This window comes from Sciurus vulgaris (assembly GCF_902686455.1).
Source record: "Sciurus vulgaris genome assembly, chromosome: 15".
In the NCBI taxonomy this organism is placed as follows: Eukaryota; Metazoa; Chordata; class Mammalia; order Rodentia; family Sciuridae; genus Sciurus; species Sciurus vulgaris.
In genome coordinates this window covers 56,651,526-56,674,633 of record NC_136476.1, presented here as the reverse complement: position 1 = coordinate 56,674,633, position 23,108 = coordinate 56,651,526, and the positions used below count along the sequence as shown (strand labels likewise).

General features: G+C 50.5%; 1 protein-coding gene across 1 annotated transcript in view; it reads left to right on the top strand.

Annotated features, from left to right (window-relative positions):
- Positions 1–23,108, top strand: part of GABBR2 (gamma-aminobutyric acid type B receptor subunit 2) — a 347,122-nt gene that overhangs the window by 193,967 nt on the left and 130,047 nt on the right. Inside the window, exons 5-7 of the mRNA XM_079112233.1 lie at positions 4,395–4,460; positions 9,980–10,180; positions 22,110–22,346. Of these exons, the coding sequence (XP_078968359.1) occupies positions 4,395–4,460; positions 9,980–10,180; positions 22,110–22,346 (504 nt within the window). The remainder of the gene's footprint in view (positions 1–4,394; positions 4,461–9,979; positions 10,181–22,109; positions 22,347–23,108) is intronic.

The following is a 23,108-nucleotide window of genomic DNA, read 5'->3' as shown; positions in this document are numbered from 1 at the left end:
GCACCTCTCAAAGAAGGGACAGAGCTGCCAGCAGCCCCCACTGCAGCTGGGAGTGGCATGCCAGCCTGGTGGAGGGGTCCCCACATTTGAAGGAGCCTAATGCTTTAGCCTCACTTTGTTCCTATGTATAATAATGGTGCCTCTCCCAGGGTGGAACTAAGAGTACTCAACACACCAGCCAGCACTCTGGAATTCTCCCCTGCAAACTGGAGCTTGCTTGGGTCGTGTGTGTGTGTGTGTGTGTGTGTGTGTGTGTGTGTGTGTGTGACAGAGAGAGAGAGAGAGAGAGAGAGAGAGAGAGAGAGAGAGAGAGAGAGAGAATATTTTAGGTCCCTGGAAGCATCCTAGAGACAAAGGGGGTTCTAGACAATGAATGAGAAGGGGCCAAGAGGAAAGGACATCAGCCTGAGGGTTGGGCCACCTGGGACTCTTCTGAGAGAATTCAGGGGGCCTTGCCCTCACAGGTCGTGGGAGGTCTGGGGTGGGGCGCCCCTCCCTGCCTACCAAGACCTAACATCTGGGAGGGAGCTGTCATGGGTCTCACCTGGTCATCTGCTTTCACTTCATGTGGCCCCCGACAGAACCAAGTCCACGAAGGCTGGGAGTTTCCAGGCCCTCCCTGGGCAGGTCCCCTCTCTGTCCCAGCAGAGTTCTGCTCTGTGAACTCATCCTCAGGCACTTCCTGGCTCCCCTGCTCACCCCCAGTACCCCTTAAAGTGCTCTGAGCCCTGTTGAGGGAGGGAACTTGTACTTGCTGGGCCAGGGAGGGGGGCTTCTTAGCCAGAGGCAGGGACCATGACCGACCCCAAATTTCTCTGTCCACTCTCTGGACTGTCAGGGGAAGGTACAAGCTATTCAACACTGAGAAGTGTGACTGTGGAACTTGTGCCCACGCACACATGTGTAAAAACCCGTCAATATTCCCTAAAGTCTTTTCCCGTCCGGAGTCTTCCAATAGGTTGCCACTCCAGGGTGCTTCCCCTTCTCAGACACCTCCTCGTGCCCTGGATCCAAGTCTGAGCACCCTGAACTCTTCATGCTGCTCTCAAGATGCTCCCACGACCCAATTCCTCTCATTCCCCTTTGCCCACTATACCTATTGGATCACAGACTCCCCTACAGTGGGAACCAGGTCCTCCTCCCTCTCAGACCCCACCTCCCTCTCAGGTTCCTTCTCCTCATAGGCTCCTCCTCCCTAGAAGTTTCCTCCTCCCACTCAGACTTCTCCTCCCTCTCAGGCCCCTCCTTCCCTCATAGGCTCCTCCTCCCACTCAGGCCCCTCCTCCTTCTCAGGTTTGGCTGCATCTGGGCCCCTCTTCTCCCTCCAGAACCAGCGTGGGCTTGAACAGCTTCCTGCCTCAGGCACCAGCTGGACTCAAGACCCTCTGAAGGCTAGAGTCAACAAAGAGCCATCCTGGGCTTGGGGGTGCTGTGCAGCCTAGGGGAGAGTCTTTGGCGTATCTGGGAAGGAGCTAGGTAGACTGGCGATCCCTTGGGCCCCATGCATACCTAACAACCTGGGAGCGTAGAACCAGGTGGTCCTTGCAACATGGTTGTCATGGCAGCAGAGATACTAAGTGGTCCTCGAGTGGCAGAGCTGGTTATTTGTCAGCAGGTGGTCAGGCAGTCAGCCACGAAGACATGGGACCCTCAGTTCATTGAGAAGTGGACAGGGTACACCCAGTCAGTCCCAGACCCTAGGACCAGCAGGATACTGGGCAGCAACGATAAAGCCTTCCAGCCCCCGAGTGACCCGTGTGGACAAGGATGATGTTCCATGCCGCATGTGGCTCGGTCACTGCACCTTGCATTTGATGCATATTTACTGACAGGTGTCATGTCCTGTGCTGAGAGCTGGGGGCCAGAGATGAGTCCCCTTGATCTCAGGGGGAAACGTGATGGAGAGAAATGCAGGGTGCCCCAGGCCACAGAGGAGGAAATGGCTGTGAAACCCAATGGGAGAGAGAGCCAGCTCTCAGAGCAGGGGGCCTGGAGGGGAGGCATGAGGGGTGGGAGCAGCCCTCCAGGGAGAGCATTGGGGAACGAAGGACATTGAATGGTCGAGCTTACAGAAGGAAGGAGGAGCAGAATAGGAATGAATGGATGAGTCGCAGACATTTGGGGAAACGGCCGGTAGTTCATTTTTACTGCCTCAGAGGACGTGAGAAATGTAAGGGAGAAGTGGGCTGGAGTCACGTGGTAAAGATTCTCGCGCTCCAAGTTGCTCTGTAAACCTCGGGCCATGAAGAGATTTCACAGTCAGATGTGGATCTAGGCATGAGCCCACCCTCTGCCCTGTGGGGACGGGTGGCTGGGCGGAAGTAAAGGTGAGGTCCAGCTGCCCACTAAGGAAAGAAGGAGGGACCGTGACTAAACCAGGGCAGTGGGCTAGGGGGACAGGGCTGATGTCAAAGCTAGTGAGCCCTGGTGAAGGCTCGGGCCTGGGAGGTGAAGGAGAGGAGTGAACCCCGGGTGACTCCCAGATTCCCGACTCAGGTGAGTGGCAGTACTGTTCCCAGAGACAGAAAAGGGGCTGGGAAAGATCATGAGTTCAGCCTCGGGCTGTGTGCTGGGAGAATCCCGAGGTGTCCCACGGGCAGCTGGAGAAGAGTCTGGGTTGGGGAGGGGGATTTGAGGTTTCACAGCATAGGCAGGGCATTTGTGGCCAGGTCATGAGAGAGGCTGCCCAGGGAGAGCTGTGGGAAGAAAGCACTATCAGAACCACGGCATTTAGTGAGGAGCAGGGACGAGGCGCTGAGGCGGGTGTCATTATGATGCTTCCTGCACCATCCAGCAGGGCAGGAAGGACCATCCCTGCTTCTGAGATGAAATCCAGGCTCCAGGTGATCAGGACCAATGCTCTGAAGCTCATCAGCGGAGGAGCTGGGATTTGAACCCGTCTCTCTGTCTCAAACTTTCATAAGCTTTCTGCCATACCATGTTGAGCAACACAGGGCTTGGCACAAAGTAGATGCTCATTAAACATTGGGATGACTGGCGGGCCGACTGGATGGATACTGTTAGCAGCAAGAAAGAAAGGTCAGACTATTTCAGCCAACAAGCAGCGTGCCTGGGAGTCTGTCCACGACCGGAAGCAGCTTGGAACTTTTTATAGCATTGCAGACAAAGGCTTGCTTTCCTTCAACTGCTCTGGTAACGATCCTTTAAAGTCCTTTCAGAGCAAGTTGTTTTTTCTCTCTCTCTCTCTCTCTCTCTTCTTTCCATTCTTGCTTGCAAACGAAGGATGGTTTTAGAATGCAGGCCTTTTTTATTTTGCACAAGTCCACGATGAGTAAGATGGCTTCCTAGTCAGCACTTTCCAATTTCGAAAGATGCTAAAAACTGAGCTTTAAAGGCATGTTTCCCTTCTTGGTTCATCAGAGGGCCCGAGGCCCGCTGAGGGGGTAGGGACCAGCAGGAGACTGGCACCTCCTGTGGGACTGGGCCTCCTGGCTGCTGGGCCTCACTGTGAGGCCAGGAAGCCCTGGGGAGGCTGGCAGCTGTGCCCAGCAGGCCTCCTGCCAGCTGCCCAGCACATCTTTCTTTGGCCTATTCTCCATGGGGCAGGACCAGGCTGCATCCCAGTCCCTAGAAAGTGACCTAGGCCCATTACCATGACCCAGAAGGGACCCTCCGGCAGCTAGTCGTTACGTGTTTGTCATACAGTAGGACCTGTTAACCCCATGAGATCACGAGTGGAATCCTGTTTATGGAGGTTTCACATACAGATTTTCCTTAGAATTAAAGGTGGGCTGGGGAGAGTTATCAAACACTAAGACTTCCCAGCCCTTACGGGCACCTGCTATGTGGTAAACACATCGTGAGGATTATCTCCCTCAGTCCTCCCAGGATCCTGTCCGGTAAGTTCCACCACCATCCCCCATCTTCCAGATGAGGAAACTGAGGCTGGGGTGGGGAAAGGAGCCGCTGCCTTGTTGGTGGGGCTGAGATTAGAACAATCATGAAGAGCCTCTGCAACCTCTGAACCGGGAAGCTCTGGGGGCTCCCAAGTGCCCTGAGGGGTTGGTTGGCTGTTGAGAAGACAGAAGAGTCTAGAACACAGTTGGGCGGGGGGGGGGTTGACTGGAGTCTTGTGTTTTCCCCTCCTTTGGCCTCAGTTTCCCTGTGTGGAAAGGGAGGAGGCACCTGCAGGCTTGGCCTGTCCCCCAGACTCCTCAGAGTCATCCGCTTTGGCCCCCAGCCCATGAAGTCCTGTCCCAGGCTGCCCCAGACCAGGGAGGGTGCCTGCAGGAGACAGCCTATCCAGGGGGCCGGGCCCAGGCTGAGCAGGAGGGGGTGCTGCCAGGATGTAGGAATGTGCCCGGCCGGAGCCCCAAGCTCAGGGGTATGCCTGTCACCTGCCAGCGCTCACGTATGTGTCCTTCTGTCTACAGGGCAATGACGTGCGGATCATCCTCGGCCAGTTTGACCAGAATATGGCAGCAAAAGTGTTCTGTTGTGTAAGTAAAGTAACTGTGACCCTGCGTCCCACTCAGTGTCACAGCAGGGTCTGTGAGCCGTCACAGGACTAGAGACGGAACTAAAGCCTAATGCTCACCACCTCTTCCTCTTTCCAGGGAGACCCCCAGGCTCAGGGCCTACCTGCATCTCCCAGTCCACTGTGCCCCCTGCCCAAGCCCTTCAGCCACTTCCCCGTCCCCTCGGCCTACGCGCACTTTGTTGGGCCTGCTGTGTGCCCTGCATGGGGGAGGCCTGGCTGTCTGCACAGGTGGCAAGTGACTCAGCCTGCCTTGCCCTGCAAGCAGGGCTCGCAGTCTGAAGCCCAGGATAGAAACATCAATCTTTCACTGTCTAACCTCAAGTCTTTCATAGTTGGCTGGTGTGTGACAAGTGACCAAGTCCTTCTTACACCTTAATCTTCAATGACCATGTGAAGTGGCCTCAGTTGTCCCACTTAACAGTGAAGGAAATAAGAGTCCCAGAGACACAGAGGACTTGTCCAAGGGCTCAGCCAACTTGTGGCAGAGCCAAGATTCAGTCCCTGTTCACCCGGTTCCCGGTGTAATCTAAAAAAAGGAGCGTTTCTCTGTATGATGTTCAACCTTGGTCACATGGGAACGAAGCCTGTTTCCATTCCCAGGGCCCCTCCTCCACCTGGGTCAGGAGAAAAGCCAGCAGAATGAGGGCCAGCTCGGGAGCCACCGTCTGCCCAAGAGCTCCTCTTAGATGGAAGGCATTCCGGGAGTAGTCTCTGGTGGTCGCCACAGATCTGTTCTCTTCCCCTTTGTGTCAGTAGCTTGGATGAGGTTATAAAGAGCAGGCTTGTGGGTATCCTAGAGGTCATGAAGCACGTTGGAGGGCAGAGCCAGGGTGCAAAGAGCCCTAACAGGCTGGAATGTTTGATGCTTGATCAACTCCAGGAAGGTGACATCGAAAGGTTCTAATGGAAGTTACATTAGAACGACCTAAGCTGGCTTCAAGTGCCAGGTGGTGGAGGCCCAGCTAAGAAGCATGAGTGCCCACAGCACAGGGGCCGCTGGGGGTCTCAGCTGAGCCCACATTCAGCATGGGGCCTATGACAGGGGTCACTAGTGTGACCACAGCTGCCAAAGGACCAAGGTTGATATGCACACCAGGATGGAGCCATCTCCCTGCTCTGTGCTTGGGACTTGGCCTGGAGTTTCCTGCCCACCCTGGTGCCCCGTTTCAGGAAAGAAAGGGACTCAGAGGGGACGTGAGCAAGAACAGAACTGTGACGGTGGTCATGGTCACATGGGATTACTTGCCCTCGGGGCTCAGGAGCGAAACGCGGGCTGCCGGAAACCTTCTGAGCTGTGAGGCTGCTGCTCCAGCAGGCGCCAGGGGAGTGTGGCCCAGGAGTCGGCTGCTCGGGCTTGAGTCCCTGCTGTGCTGCTCAGCGCTGGAGCTGGATGGCTGTTCACCCTCTCTGAGCCTCAGTTTCCTCCTCTGTAAAATGGGGATAATTATACCCCATCTCTCTGGATTGTTGTGGACACTAAATCAGGAAACACCCTTTGGCAGCCCTAAGCATGGCAGGGCTTGGTAAATCCTGGTGCCCTTTTTCTGCTTGTTTTCTTTGGGGAGGCGTCTTGGGTGTGAAGATGGAGTCCCCGCTGAGCTGGTGCACTTGCTGACAGGCTCCATGACATCTGGAACATCCCACGAACCAGTGAGCACAGAGAGGGGTCCTTCCACAGAGAAATCGGAGGAGGAAAAGAACTACTGGAAATATGGAGCACATGCACTCAATAATTCCATCCCAAACTCTTAAAACCTTGCCCTTTGCCACCAAGGGTCCAGGAAGGGCCCATTTTAGGAAAAGAACTCCCCGATTTGGAGAACACTTTGGGAGGGGAACTGGGTTTTACCCCTCTGCATCCCCAGGCCGGCAGTGAGGGTTGATGCTGGTCAAATGAGGAAGGGAAGTAACTCCAGGAAGAAGAAATGGGTAGAAGGGACCTGTGATGATGCCCTGCCTGGCGCAGGCCGCCTCCTGATGGAGGACCGCGCAGGACGCAGCTCTGATCCAGCTGAAACCGGACCCGTGTTCCTGTGACTTCAGCAGGCGTGCGTGCTGGGATGATTTTGCGAGTGGTTTTTGTAGTCGTGGCTTCTGCTTCGGGACAGATGGCTTGACCGTCTGCCTCCCACATGCACAGGGGCTCGGCCCCTGGTCCACGCCGCCCCGAGGCAGCTTCTCAGAGTCTTCCCGGCTGAGGAGCATCAGGAGGCTGCTGGCCTGGTGCCAGCCTCCTTGGAGGAGGAGGTGTTGAGGAGGGAGGTGCTGCTCAGAGCCGAGCCCCACCCCCAGAGAGCCTTCCTGTCCTGACCAGACAGACAGAAGCCACCGGGGCTTCGCCCTCCAGGTGCTGCCATGCAAACCTCACTGTGTTCTGGGCTCTTGAGATTGAACTGCCACCGGTGGGGGGCAGACAGCAAAAGCCTATTTATAGCCCTGTGGCAAAGTGTTCATCTTGGCTCCACCAGGAGCAAGCCTGGCGAGCAAGCCTGGCGCTGGCTTTGGTCTTCTTCATTGACCTGGGTGGTCTAGTCTAAATTCTCCAGCACTCTGATCCAGGTTATGACTTCAGCACTGCCAGCTGCGTGTCCTTCGGCAGGTCACTTTAGCTGTCTGGTCCCCAGCTGCCTCATCTCTAAGATGGAAGCAGTGCCCCTTGCCCGGTCTGCATCCTGGGGTGGTGGCTTTATTTAGAAGTGGGAGCCTCATCCAGCTCTCACTGCTCAGCCAATGCGAAGGGTGCATGGCTACCCTTGTTGGGAACCTTAACAGAAAAGGAAAGTCCCTCTTGCAGGAGAGGAGAGGAGGTGAAAGGAAAGCTAGTATCAAGAGGAAACAGGTTTTGTTTTAAAAAGTTCACACCATGGCTAACGTCTGCAGCTAATAAGAACCAAGGCGGTTTGTGGGGCTGAGGAACATGAGCTCAGGGCCATCTATCACACCCAAGGGGCCATTCGGTGACCTCAGACCCCGACACCACCTGTCTACCACAGCTGGAGAAAAGGAAAGCCACAGCAGCTGCAGAAATGGCATCAGTCATGGCCCAACCACTGATTGAGTGCCTTCTGTATACGGGGCACTGGGCTAAGCACTGGAGATCCAGCAGAGAGGCAGACACGAGCCCCCCTCCAGAAGGCCCCCAACTAGCGGAGGACTCAGACCAGCATCCCAGCACCCCGTGTGCAGCCTTCTCAGCTCTTACGACCAAGCATGGGTAGAATGGAGGCCAGCGGGTCCAAGTACAGTCATCTGGGGAGGCTGGCATTGGAGCTGTCCTCTGGAAGCCCAAGAGCATCCCTGCATGTGGCCCATGGGAGTGCATGACCAGAACGGCAAGGGAGAAGGGCAAGGAGGCGCCACAGAATGTTCCTGAACATGCGTCTGTAGGCTTGGCACCTCTTATCCCGCTTAACTCTCAAGCAGCCCAGGGAGGCCTGCTTGGCTCTGCAGGGAGTGGGGGCTGAGCCGCTGCGGTGTGCTGGAGGCACCAGGCTGGCCTGTGACAGGGCCTGTGCCGCCGGCTGGATTCTCTTTTTTCCTTTTTCCCAGAAGGTGGGAAGCCTTGCTAGAAAAAGCTTTAGCTTCATCAAAAATAACATTCCAAGCAAATGTGTTGTCATTTACATGAACCAAGCGTCTGTTTGCTGGAAAATTTACCAGGAGACAGTGGCAGGTCAGAGAACTGGCATAGGGACCCGACTCTGTTCCCGGCGCCCTTGAGGGTGCTGTCCCTCGGTTCCCATGCGGGCGGCGTGAGGAAAGCTGTGAGTGAGGAAAACCTCTTCCCACGTGTGAACCCAGATCCCTCCGGGTCCTCCCCCTGCACCTGTGGCTTGGCCCACAGGATCAAGAAAGCTTCCAGAAAGGTTTTCTGTTTCATTTTGCTGAGAAAAGAGGGGTACTGCAGAAATGGGCCTTGGATCTTGTTCCTTGGACTTTGGATGACTAGGCAATTTCCTCAGTCCTTTTTATTTTTTGAACCAGAGTCTCCCTAAATTGCTGAGGCTGGCCTCCAACTTGTGATCCTCCTGCCTCAGCCTCTGGAGTTGTTGGGCTCACAGGCCTGCCCCACTGCACTCTGCAAAACAAAGGAGTTTTACAGCAGGCACCTCCCAGGATGTGGGGAAGAGAGGGAGCTCTGGGCCACGGGCCTCCTGCAGCCTCGGAAGGCCAAGGGACAGCAGGGTGGGACACACGTCGTTTCCCACAAGACCTTTCACTCTCGGTGGCCCTGCAAAGGCCTGAGGGTTGCAGAAAGTTTGCTTTTCAACACTCGCAAATCCCCGGCAGCACCTGGCTGTCTCCATCCGCCACTGCGCAGTGAAATCCCCTCCGGGCATCTCCATCACTGAGAAGCACAGGACCCACACGGAGAAACTTTATTCTGAACCTAATCTCAGTGGAACGTGCCTTCCTGACGGAAGGGTTATTTCTGTGTGCACCTAAGTTATCAGAGGGTGCTTTTCCTTTAGTATGTAATGAGAGAATTAAAGCCACATAGAGGCGATGAGAACATCCCGAAGCCTGTTAGTTTAACGGGGAAGCAGGCTGTGCAGCCGGGAGGCCTCAGAGCTGGCAGAACTAGGGCTCAGGCCTGACTTTTCTCCCTAGCTGTGTGACCTTGGAAAAGTTACTTTCCCTTTCTTATTTTTAGCTTCTTCATCTCTAGAGTGAGAGTGATAAACCGTGCCCTGACCACCTCCCGGGGTGAATGTGAGTGACAATCAAATCAGATGTGTGTCATGCACACCCATGAAAGGGATGTCTGCTTAGGATCTAAATTTATGCACATAAGGCCCTGCGTAGAGATTCAGGGATACTTCTCACTTTGCCAAGTGGCATGGTAAATAAACTGTCCACCTGGATGAAATGTCTTGGCCCCTTGAAAGTTGCTTCCCCTGGGTTATGTTTTGAGGTATGACCTCAGCTTTTAATAAAGAGCTATTAAAAAAAAAAAAAAAAAAAAAAAAAAAAAAAACCCACACACAGCCTTAGGAAATCTGTTATAGAAATGGTACTGATACCAGGCCGGCTAATTTGACAGAGTCCTCCATATGAGGCATGTTTTGGGATAAAGACTAGAAAATACTGTTTTTCCAAAGAGCTGGTATTTTGTTTTTCATTATTGCTAATGATAGCTACATAATAAATCATTTTATTACCCTTTTCTCGTGGGCCTCTAGGAAGCTCATGATGAAATACACAGTTCAATTACATATAGGGTTGGAACCTTTGGTTTGCTTATTTAAATATTGTTCCCTTTACCTCCTGCAGACTTACTACAGTTTGTATTTTACCCAACCCTTATGCTTTCATTTTTATTCAGCATTTTATTATGCATGTTGTCCCTAAACTATCCTAGGTACTTTGAAAGAAGCTAAGAAGGAGACCAAGCAGATGCTAGAAAAATTAATAAACCCTCTGGGCCTTGGACGTGTGTGTGACCCCCGTGCCTTCATAGCCGCCCCTCTGTTGCAGGCCTATGAGGAGAACATGTACGGCAGCAAGTACCAGTGGATCATCCCCGGCTGGTACGAGCCCTCCTGGTGGGAGCAGGTGCACACGGAGGCCAACTCCTCCCGCTGCCTCCGGAAGAATCTGCTGGCTGCCATGGAAGGCTACATCGGCGTGGACTTCGAACCCCTGAGCTCCAAGCAGATCAAGACCATCTCAGGAAAGGTCAGTGCCTTGGATCATCCCTTTTAGCCCCCAGGCCCACCTCTTTTGAAAATCTTGTCTGATCATGTTGGTGGAAGATGCACCGATACTGTCCTGGGAGATGCTGTGTGACTTTGAGCTAATCACTTGAGCTCTCTGAGCTTCATGTACCTGTAAGTTGTGGATAGCCAGCCCCCTCAAGGGAGCAGTGGGAATTGAGTTGCTGCTCTGTTGGTACTAAGTATGGTGGACAGCTGAGAGATGGAATCCCTAAGCTTGCTTAAAAGGCCCCGCCAGAGCGTCACTCCCTACTGCTTGACCTGGACAGTCATCTGTTGTCTCACTGATGCCTCATCTTATTGGTGCTCCCCAGGAGTGGGGGACAGACCTTCCCGCACACTTCAGGAAACATGCTGTAGACCAGCCAGGTGGGTTGGTTTCACCGCTGGGGCAAAGCCTTGGGAGGGCGCCGAGGTCCTCCGGAGGTGACCAGCCCCGTTCTGCTATCTGGCAGGGCTGTACCAGGACCTGGTAGGACAGTGTCTGTGGTGACATTTCAGAAAGACACCATTCTCCACCAGTGTGCGTGTCCCCAGAACTCAGGACAACAGCTCTGGTGAGCGCGGTATCCCTTTGTCCCTCTGGGGTCCAGACAGCAGGGCCTAGGACCCTGCTTCCTCTGTGTTGTGTTCAGAGTTAGACTCTCCACCCACACCCAGACCTAATTGGCGTTTCAGGAAAAAGTTTCATTAGAGACATATTTAACTTCATTCATTATTTAATCTCAATCAGAGCTGACTCTCCACAAATGATTTATTGATTTGTCAAAAAATAGCAAATCATTAGGACACGGGTTTGTAAACAACTCTTTAGATCATGTTGGCACCTGGCTAGAAAACACCGAAAGAAATATTTTCAGACCAAAATCAAGGCGTACATCAAAAATAAAATTAAAAAAAAATTTTTGAGATGTTGAATAATGAACAGAAATAACTCATCTTCGTCCGTGTTATTTTAAGGGTGTCGGTGTTTGCGATTCATTAAGGCACTTGGGTCGGGGAATACCCTGTATTTTAATCTAAAAATAGTATGACATTTGAGAAAAATACAAAAACTAAGAAAAAAAATCTGCAAAAGCAGACAGTAGGATGATACACAGATTGAGGACGATCAAAGATTTGGGGGGCTCCCATGAGATCCGGGAAGCTGGCAGGGGCGGCCCCGAGATGCCCAGGTGGGGTTCCCAGGAGCGCTGGCCTCACCCAGAGCGGGTCCACAGGGGGCGGAGCCTAACACAGGGGCGGGTCCACAGGGGGCGGAGCCCAACACAGGCGGGTCCACACGGGGGCGGGCCCACACGGGGCTTTGGGGAGACACTTCCTCGCCTCTCGCCCCTTGCCATGGCTCCTGGAGGATGTGTTTTGGCGTTCGCGACAACATCCCCCGCGACTTTCATTTCTTAACTTGGGGTTTGGGGCTGGAGAGAAGGCCGGCACCTCCCCTGCACTGTCCCCTGCCTGAGACGTCTGTGGCTGCTCGCGTCACCCCAAAGTTATGGGGGACCCCACTGTGGGGGTCCCTGCGTGTGGCCCCCAGGGTGGGGCAGGTCCGTCAGGAGTACTCTGCCAGTGAAGGGGACCCAGCGCTTGTCCCTGCTGTTGCTGAAACAGGAGGTGACATTTCTTCTGTCATCCTGCAGTGACAAGATGGTAGAAGGCCTGTGGCCACCTAGCGCCCATAGCCAGGAGGTGCCAGCCGCCCCTAAAGAGCCTCCAGTCAGGCCTCCTCCAGACCCCTGGAGCTCCCAGTAGCCGAGGACCACTCTTTTTTCTTATCTCCCCTCTTGTCTCCTGGCAGACTCCACTGACCACTCAGGTCCTGCTGGCCTTTCTGTCCAGCTGTGGCGGTAGTCAACACGTTCTCAGGGCACCCCTCCTGCCAGCCAAACAGCCCCAGCCCCTCTATGGGACTGGGGGCAAAACTTAAAGTGGTGTCAAAAACCTCAGTAATCAAGGTTTTAAAAAAATGTATGTTGAGGCAGTGCTTTTTGAAAGAAAAAATCACAATTAGTGCAAAAAAAGGTGATTTATGAAATACGGCACTAAAATATTTTTATTCTGATTCCTGAGGCTTGCTTGTTTGTTTTTGGCGCCCCCTTGAATTTCACACCTGAGCTTGTGCTTCATTTGCTTCCCCTGGCCTGCCCACACAGGATGTATCTGCCAAGCCCTGCCCAGGGCTCCGCTGTACTTGCTCTTGCTGAACCGTCCCCCAACCCCTGTCCTGAGGAAAGTGGTCCAAAAGGGAATGGAGTGTCCTGTTTGTGATCTGACCACAAGCCTGCTTCCCAGTCAGAAGTGTATAACCAAAGAAAGTGCCGGAGTTGAGCAGTGTCTTTCCAAGTTCATTTTTCATGGTCAGCATGGCACGGCGACTGGATGGACGTGTGTGCTTTGGATCCACAGGTGTCTGTGGATACAAGCAAAGGCCAGGAAATGACCTGCTGCCCGCCTCCCGGTTCACGAACAGGGAAGCTCTGGGGCCAGAGGGAAGGGACGACGTTATCTGGGAACAGACAGTTTGCAGATGGCGCTGGCTTACAGCTGTGGAGCTGGGTTCCTGGATCCCCGGGCGGCCCGGTCCACTGACTTATCAGGTCACGTCTCAGTGAGAGGAGGTGGGGGAGGTCTGATAGGACGCAGGGTCAGCAGCCGCCTGGGGCTGGGAGAGGTGTGGCTGGACTCCCCAGGAGCTGGGTCGGGCAGGCCTGCCAACACCTGACTCTGGACTTCCGGCCTCTGGAACTGCTGGCAAATACCCTTCTGCAGTTTCACCTTTCTCCAGTCTGGGGAAATTCGTTGGCAGCCCCAGGAAGCTGACCACATCCAGGACTCCTGAGTCCCGACAGCGACCCCTCCTGTCTGCCACGCTGTGACATGCCCCTGTGTCCCCTCAGTGGGACCCTGTGAATCTGGGACTCAGGATGTCAGGCAGCCCTGCTGCTGGCACCTGTTGATCCACGGCCTCTGCTGGTCCCAGCTCCGGGGCTTGGACCCCCTGGCAGGTCAGCTCCCTGACTCTGGGAATGCTGTGAGGTGACAAGCACAGCTGCAGGACACGGTGGTGGTGTCAACCTAGACTCCCCGGGGACAGTCACAGAACCTGCTGGCTGAGCGGCCCCCCCCGATGCAGCCTCCCCGGCCCCTCCTCCAGATGCCGGGCTCTGCTCCCTGCACCAGGCTGTGTGGGTCCCTGGGAGGAGGGACAAGGTCACAGGAGCATGGGGGGCGTTCCTGCTGGTTTTCCGACATGGGGACAGTATGCACCCAGCACCGGCAGAGCTCGGTCCCTGAGCCCCACGGCCTCACGGGGACAGCCGCTGGGCACTGGCTCTGGACTGGGACGCCCAGCTCCGTCTTGGAGGAGGGTCCCCATCTCTGTTCCTGCCAAGTGACTGGGCACGGGTGGTTTCAGGTCTTGTGTTTCAAAGTGCCCTGAAGTTCCTGCCGTGGACATTGGCAGTCCTGGCCTGCTCACCTGGCGCGGCCCCACCTCTCCAGTGAGGACGTTCGTCTCCCAGTGCTGTTCCCTGTGGGGACAGAGCTGGTCCAAGGTGCCCGAAGGAGCTGTTCCCAGAGCCCTGCAACCAGCGGGGCCTCCGAGACGGCCCAGCCTCCAGCAAAGGCTCCTTCTCTGGAGGACGACGATGTCTTCTGGTGAGAAACTTCTGTGCCCAGCAGCGACGGCGTGTCCAACGGCACAGAGCCAGCCCGGCCACAAGCCCAGCTTGCCCTCCTCCCAGGGCCCTTGACCCAGGCAGGCGGCCACCCCTCACCGCTGCGACGGAAGCGCTGAGACAAAGAACCGCCAGCTTTTGGGAGGCTCGGGGCTCTGGAGTGGGGAAGGGAGCTGCCACTGAGAAGGGGTACCCGGAGCCCGGCCTCCAGCACCCTCCCGCTGCGGCTCCTGCCCGCCCACTCCTCCGCGTGTCCACTTCCCTGGGAGACGGGTGGCTGAGGGACACAGGCTGGGGCTGGTGGCCTCTGGAGGATTCGCTGGCTAGATTGGAATCTTGGCTCTTCCGCAGCCCAGCTGGCAGGCAGATGGCCGGTGGCCTCTCCTGACATCCACACCTGTCTTCCTGCCGTCCACCTCAGGAACACCACTCCAGCTTTTAACCGGGAGCGTTGCCAAGCCACTGACGGTGTATACTTCCCAGCCTCCCATGCTAGATGTGGCCAGGATTCTAAGCCTGACCAAGTAGAAATAGGAGTTCTAGAAAGACTCCCTGAAGGTGGGATCTGTTTTCTTTCTTTCTTTGGCTTTTACACTGGCTCGAATGTAGATGGGATTGCTGGGGTTCTAGCAGCCACCTTGGACCATGAGGTGACCTGGAGGAGGAAATTTCATTCAGGAACTGCGAACTAGGCGGGAAGGAGCCTGGGTCTCTGATGATGCCGTGAAGCCACCCCGCAGCCCTGCTCTGCCCACCTGGGGACAACTTTTACACAAAGGCAGAAGGACACTCATTGAAGTCACTCATCATTTGTTTGCAGATGAACCTATGAACAGCACAGTGGTGTTGGGCAAATCATTGAATCTCTGCTTTTGCTTCTCATCTGCAAAACTGGGACAGTAATATCTTTTTCAGATTCCTAAGAAGTGGAGGAGGTTATACAGGAAATACTTTATCATGTGTCAAACCCACAGTCGATGCTCAGTAAATTTAGGTCTCTTTCTTCATCAAGAAAAGAACCTAGGGGATATAAAGTGAGTAGCCCAAGTCACCTGGAGGTATTAGGGTCATTTTTATTTTTTAGATTTTTTTAAAATGTAAGATCACCCCCATGATCACCACCCAGGTCAAGAAAAAGAATAGAACTATTAATCCTTGAGCCCTGCTGGCACCCACCACCAATGTCAGCTCTTCTTCTGGCTTCCTTCACCACACAGACTCGTGCTGTTGAACTTGAAATAAACAAAGCCCTGTGGCATATACTCCTTTGAACCTTCCCCTCTTATTATTTTAGTGAGATTCATTGATGCAGATGCCATTTCATTTTCACTACTGTATAGTATTCCATTGTGTGATTGTAATACAATTTACCCATCCTGCTATGGGTCGACATTGAAGTTGCTGAGTTTGGAGCATATGTGTGCTGCTATGAAGAGTACTGTACATCTCTAGATGAATACAAGTGCTTTGGAGTCCCTTTCCTGAAGTACATGTTCTGAACTGTGCAGCTACTTCTTGTAGTGTCTTCAGATTGAGGATGGATTCGTCTTTCTGGTTGTTATTCCAGTTCCCTTAAATGGCTCTCATCTTCTGTCTCTGCCACGCCTTCCTTGGTCTGCTTCAATCAACGATGCTGGGTCCATTAGCTATAGGAAAAAGAAAAAAGAATCCTGATCATTACCTAGCAATAAAGCAATAAACAGTAATGTTTGCTAACTTTTTTCTTTGTACTCAGTCATTTTATTTTGGAATTCTCTGTCTTCAGTTATTGGCCAGGGTAAGATTTAGTATAGAATTTTTATAGCTTTTTTTAAAGCTACTTAATATAGTCTGGGAGATTTGGAAAGGTTTATTTAAATATAGTCTCTGTCGCCTTCAGGTCCTAGAAGTCCTGTAAATGGGGGGTTTTAATGAACAGAAATTCTTTATTTTAATAGCAGCTCTCCCAAGGCCATGAAGATATTTCCCTACTTTGTCTTTTTGAAGCTTTATTGCGAGGTAATGATCAGGATTCTTTTTTCTTTTTCATATGGCTAATGGACCCAGCATCATTGATTGAAAAGTCCCCTTTTTCCCACACGATGCCACCATATCACCTCTGTCAGAAATCACATGACTGTGCATATTCGGTTCTATTTCTTTAAAAATCACTGAGCCACATGCCCAGTTCTTTTTATTTTTTAATTTGAGACAGAGTCTTGCTAAGTTGCTTAGGGCTTCGCTGAGTTGCTGAGGCTGGCCTCGAACTTCCGATCCTCCATTCTCAGCCTCCTGAGTTGCTGGGATTACAGGTGTGCACTACCACACCCAGCTATTTGGTTTTGTTTCTAAACTTCATTTCTTTTCTCTTCCATTTATCTGATTTTTTTCACCCCGGTACCTTCAGTTCCCTAGTTTTATAATGAGATTCGTCTTAGTTCTCCTTCAAGATTGCCTTGGCTATTCTTGCATCTCTGCCTGTGTTTCTTCATCCAGTTGCCAATTTATGTACCACAACCATCCTGCTCTGGTTTCTATTGGAATTTTACTGAATGTCTAGATCAATTTTGAGAAAACTGGCATCTTGGTAATACCATCTTCCAATCCATGGATTTTATTTATCCCTGCATTTACTTAGGTCTTCTTTAGTTGCTCCCAGAAATGTTTGGTAAGTTTCTGGGTAGAATTCCTGCACATGTTGGGTTTGATTTATTTCTAGGTATCTGGTGTATTTTGATGACTGCATGCCTTACTCTCAGGTGCACACTTTGGGGTGGGATTTCTGAGTCATAGGGTGAGCATATGTTCGGCACCAGCAAACATTGCCAAACAGCTTTCTAAAGTGGTTAGACCAACGTACCCGCCCACCAGCCGTGAGCGAGACTTCCAGTTTGTTCACATGCTCACTGGCACTTGGTGATATCAGCTTTTAATTTTAGCCAATCTGGTGGGTGTGCAGCACTATCTTGTTTTAGTTTGAATTTGCATTTCCCTGATAACTAACAAAGTCGGGCATCTTCTCATAATTTTAAGGATCACTTTGATATCCTCTCATAATTGCCTATTCAAGTCTTTGCCCGTTTTTCATAATGGATCCTCTGCCTGTTTCCTACTGATGTGTGGTTTGTGTCTTTTCAGTCAGGTGGCCTTGAATGCTGCAATTCTTTTTATATTCTCAGTATGAGTCCTTCAGTCGTCGTTTCTATTACCTCTCTCTTCTCCCATTCTGTAGATTCTCTCTTCACTCTAATGATAGATGTTGAGGAACAGAATTTCTTAATTTTAAGGTAACCCAATTCATTCAGCTTCTGTAGGAACGGTATATGTGGGTGCAGTTAAGGTGCTTTTGCCCACCTAAAGCTCGTGAAGATATTTTCATATGCCGACTTTTAGAAGTTTTGTCAGATCTTTCACATTTAGATATAGAATCAACACAAAATTGAATTTACATATGGTCTGAAATAAGATCAAGATTCATTTTTTTCCCGAATGGACAATCAGTTCATTCAGGACCATTTATTGAAAAGGGCCACTATCCCCCACCCTGGTACCCATGCTATGGTGTAACTTCTGTCATAAATCAAATGACAGAACAGAGTGGGCATCTGCCTCTGGATTTTGAGTTATCTTCCATTGGCTCTGCACTTATCTTTTAACCAATACTGCACTGTCTTCCTTCCTGGAGTTTTTTTTTAATAAAACTAGATACCTAGCAGTGTAAGTCCTTGATCTTCATTCTTCTGCTCTAGGACTTTCTTGGATGTTCTTGGCCCTGATATTATTTTTTCACTTATTTACATTTTCCATTGTTCCTTTCACACCTTTATATTACTTCTCATTCATTCCTGCATTTCCATTGGGTTACCGATTCTCATCTTTCTGTCTGAAGGACTCTTCTTGGTCCTTCTTTTACTGTGAGAGAAAATTCTCTCAGTTCATAGTTGTCTGACATTTTCCTTATTTCACTTTTGATCTTGAGGAATTTAAAATCCAGGTGTAGCTTCAGATGGTTCGTTATTTTCTTTCAGCGCTTTGAGACGTCATTCCATTGTCTCCTGGCTTCCATTGCTTCTACTAAGTCAACTGTCAGACTTACCGTTGCTCTTTTGAAAGTAATGCATCTTTTTTTTTTTCCCTCTTTGGCTTCTTTTAAGACTTTTCTTTTGCTTAGGTCTTTGACAGTTTTATTATGCTGTGCTGAAGTGAGATTTGCTTTGTGTTTATTTTCATTGGAATTCACAAAACTTCATAGAACTTCCTTAATCCGTAGATAGATGTGTGTTTGGAAAAATTTTAGAATGGTATCCCTTTAAATATGGCTTCCATCTTGTCTCCTTTCCTCACCTTCCAAGATGCAAATTGTATACATACATTTTCAATACATCCCATGTATCTCTAATGCTCATTTCTTATTTCCTCCTTGTGCTTCAGTCTGAATATTTACTCTAAGTAACTTCAGTTCACTAAGACATGCTACTTTGCCCATCTATTGAGTTTTTTGTTTCAGTTATTGTATTTTTTATTTTTAGAATGTCCATTTTTATTCTCTCTCTTTTTTCCTTTGTAGCTTTCAATTCTCTGATGACATTCTGCATCTTTTAATTTATTTCTTGAATATACAAACCTTGATATTTTAAAGTCCATGTCTAATAACTTCAAGATCACCTGTGTGTTCATTTCTAATAACCTGGGCTTTTTCTTCCTTTTTTTAAAAATTTAATGTTATCTGGTCTTGTCTCCTGGTATACCTGGTAAAGTTTAGGTAACTGCATTATATAAGAAAATTGTAGTGGCTACTAGTGTTATCTTTCCAGTGAATATTTATTTCTCTTCAAGCAGGCAGCTGAATTCTTAATGCAATCAGGATTTGAAATGATTTCATGTTCGGTTTTAGTATTCATAAGACCTGGTCTCTTTTGATTTGACCTTATTCCTGTTTGACCCTCAGTGTTTTCAGCTGGGTCTTTATTGGCCCAGTACTCTAAATTTTGTCTTCCCAATACTGTGGAACTCCAAACAGTTCTATTCATTTCCTTCACCCTCTTTGATTGGCTTCTTAACCCCTTGCTTTATTCAGCTTAGCTATCAAATATTCCAAATAAAAATGCCACTCAAAATGTAAGGCTCACTCCTCTACAGTTCCTTCCTCTGGGACCTTGGTCCTGTAAGTCTGGCTCCCTTGGTGTCCCTGCACTACAGTTTTGGGCTGGAAGCTGTGGTTCAGTGCTTTCTGTTTCTGCAGTGAGCTTCCTACTGAGGGCAAGTGCCTCTGCAAGAATGTCAGATCCACCTCAAAGCATTTCCTTTCTCTCCAGAAAGTTGGCCCTTCCCCTGAATGTCCTGGTAGATTTCTAAGGCCTTTAAAAACTATTTTTATATCTTATTCTGCTTTGTTAAATGCTCTTGATGGAAGTTTTGCTGTTTCATCCTGGTCTTGGTGGAATCTAAACTGAGATTATTGAGCCAGGAGAAAGCCAACTTGGGGGTGGGGCAAGCATGTCCCTGGCTCTAGCTCTCTGTAGGGCTGGTATGCACGGGAGGGAGCAGATGTGTTCCTGTGGCTCCACAGGAAGTTATAGCACACTGAGCCCAAGTCAGGGAGGCAGATGTCCACTCTGCATCCAGAAGGACAGTCTCACCAACATCAGTCATTCCTTTGGCAAAGGTTCATCCTGAAGAAATAATGAGTTTTCCAACCCTGGAAAGGCTAGGGAGGGACTCAACAAACATCTAGAAGTTTCTGTTATGAGGGTCCAAGAATCATATTGCTGGAGGGACTCAGTGGTCATTAGTTTGTGTATCCTTGAAATCTGAGATTTAAAAAAACAAAAATACAGATGCCTAATTCACTTACCAACATGATGAAACAAAATATGACCCCAGAATCTGCATTTCCAATGAGCTCCCGAGTGATCTATGAACTGCAGCGTGGAGCCAGCAGACTAAAAGCGCCTTCCCACTGAGACTGTGATTCAGACATCCATGGGTGCTGGGCAGGATTCTGAGAGTTGGGGCTCTCTAGGGTGCAGCTGGAGCTGTGAAGGATGGTACGTCCTTGGCTTCCTCCCTCCTGTGAGGCTCCCTTCCTGCCTCCTGCTCCCAGGAAAGGGTGCAGACTTGGTTCTGTTGGAATGGCAGACCCTTAAAGTTTAGTCACATCGTGGGCTAGTAAGCGCGTGTGGGCTAGCCTGGGAACCTGACCACTATTTATAACCTCGTTTCTGTGGGGAAATATGTTCCAAGTTCTAACAACTGCCTTTCAAAAATATGCTGGAACACAACTTTTCAGCAAGAGAGACTAACTATATAAACTCACTTTCTCAGAAACTTTTAGCACCGCACAATAAACTTGACCCCAGAGGATGAGCCATTAGTCAATATTCAGTGTCAAGTTTACAACTGAAGAAATTCTTCTGCTCTGAATAATTGGAGGCTTGTTTTAGGAACAACTAGGACCGTTTTCTCCGACAATTATGTTTCTTCTGCTGTCATTGTTTGGCCCAAGGGAGGTGGTGCTGGCGTCACCTGGGAATAGTGATGAATGGCCGGGGATATAAAGTGGTAGTGAGCACAGCGAGAAGGAGTCACTTTTCAGCCCGCTACACCTGTGTCCCTTTCCAAGGACGCTACTTCAAAACAGGATTGGCAGCCATGATCCTGCTGTTCTTGGCCCCGCTCCTGCTCCTTGGCCCTGGGAAGGATGGTGTTAGAAGGTAGAAAAGAAATGGATTTACAAGTGGTGTGGGTGAGAAGAGGGGCTAATCAACCACAGGATCTGAGCCCCCTCGTACACACAGACACACATACGCACACTCCACCAAGAAGGTTAAAAGGTTGTAATTAGTCACCTCCTGGAGAGACCATACGGGCACGGTTAGGGGATCGTGGAAACCTTGAAGGATGCCACAGAACCACACTCTGGTTGGGGCTGTCTGGAAGGATCAAATAAACATGATCACAGTCAGACAAACAGAATGCAAAATGGTCACTGCTGTGGTTCCCATAAGTGTCCACCAAAGGCCCGTGTGTTAAAGGCCTGGTCCCCGGGGTGGTGCTGGGCGGGGTGGTGGAAACTTTAGAAGATGAGGCTCAGCAGAAGGTCCTCAGGCTATTTGGGGCATACCCTGAAAGGGGAGGGTGGGACCCTACCCCTTCCTCTTCCTCTTCACTCCTGCCTGGTGATAGGAGAGGTTTTGCTCCACTAAGCACACCCCACCACCATGCATTCCTTGCCATAGGAGGCCAAAATTATGGGGCCAACCAATCATGGACTGGAACCTCCAGAACTGTGAGCCAAAATAAACATTTTCTCTTTTTCAGTTGATTATCTCAGGTGTTTTGTTCTAGTGATGGAAAGCTGACTCAAACAGACACCACCCCACTCTCATCAGAGAAAGCACATAGGAACAAAATCCTATCAGTACATCAAAGACAGCTCACAGGAACAAAATCCAGAGGACTGAGAAAGTCAAAAGACCACATTCCTTTTATACTTAAGGCAATTAATTAACAAAGTAAACATCCAAGTAATTTTTCAATACCTTTAAAATAACTAATAGCTGAATTAACAACCAGAATAGACCCAAATCACTTTCCAAAATCAAAGAAAATATAACCAAGTGATAAAAGATGGAAAGATAGCAAGATGCACTAAAACAAACCATTAAAAGATGTTAGCTATCACCATAGCAATATGGCAGAAGGAAAAAATTTAAGAAATAAACTATTGGTCAGTATTTGAAAGGAGCTCACTCTTGTTATTAATCAGAGAGATGCAAATTAAAATTGAAATTTTTTTTTCCGTCAATGATTTTTCAAATTAAAATACCTGTTATCCAGGATGCAAGGAAACGGGTACTTTGATACACAGTGAGATATCACCTTTGACGTTTGGGGTAACTGTAAACAGGTATGCCCCTTTATTTTGTAAACAGAGAAACTGAGACAAGGGTCTATGCAGGTACTGCTTGGGTCCTGGGGATGCATCCCTGACCTCACAGAGCTTAACCCGAGTGGGTGCAGAGGCAGAGGTGGGATGGCCCTGTCCTCCCTAGCTCTGTGGCCCTATGCAAATCCCCCGCTCTGATCAGTTTTCTCATCTGTAAAATGAGGAGAATGGTGGCATCCATCTCCTGAGGCAGTAGAGGATTCAGCGAGGTGATGGGCAGAGTGGGCACCATAGGGCGTCAGCATGCTGGCACCCCTGCCATAACCCGGTGCCACCCTGTTTTCCAGACTCCGCAGCAGTATGAGAGAGAGTACAACAACAAGCGGTCGGGCGTGGGGCCCAGCAAGTTCCACGGGTACGCCTATGACGGCATGTGGGTGATCGCCAAGACGCTGCAGAGGGCCATGGAGACGCTGCACGCCAGCAGCCGGCACCAGCGCATCCAGGACTTCAACTACACGGACCACACGCTGGGCAGGATCATCCTCAACGCCATGAACGAGACCAACTTCTTCGGGGTCACGGTCAGTCCCACGCCTCTGCGCTCTGTTTTCCTGAGTGCCCTTCGGAGACAGGCAAGGCCAGAAGAGGGGTGGTTACCCACTTCTGGTTGTGACCTGTCCTCTCTGTGGGCCACGGGTCACAGGGTGTTGGACGGAGGGGCGGGACAGCCTGTGCCCTCTGACACACCCAGAAACACCTCTCCTAACCGTGGATAAGAGGACAGAGAGGGTAGACTCACGGCGGGTGCCTTTTACCTCGTGGGGATGTGGGGAGCAGGAACTCCGGACAAAGGCAGGTACAAACCCGGGGTCTTCAATCACAAGTCGTCATCTTCCAACTACAGAATTATCATTCACCATACGGGACTAGTACCTGTTTTGCAAAGTAGTTAGAAAGATCAGCCATGGCCCGTACCAGCTTGCTAATACTTGTGCGAGCAATTTGCTCTGAGCCTCGAGTTTCTCATCTGAGAAGTGGGGATAATAATAATAATTTATGTCTTGCATGGAAGCTGGGAAATTAGCATTAATTATGGCTGATATTCTTATCATGTGCTTCATACTATGTAGATTAGACTCAGGGATGTGTGTCTGGTGCTTGGTACCCAGGAAATGCCAGCCTTTGTTACTGTTAATAATGGTCTCATGGCGTCTTTATGCCCCATAGGAAGTAGGTCCTGTTATTTTCACAGTTAAAGGTGAGGAGCCTAGAGTGTGGAGCATTTAAATACGACACCTAATCAGAGTGGAGCTGGTATTTGAACCTGAGTCTGAATCTGAATT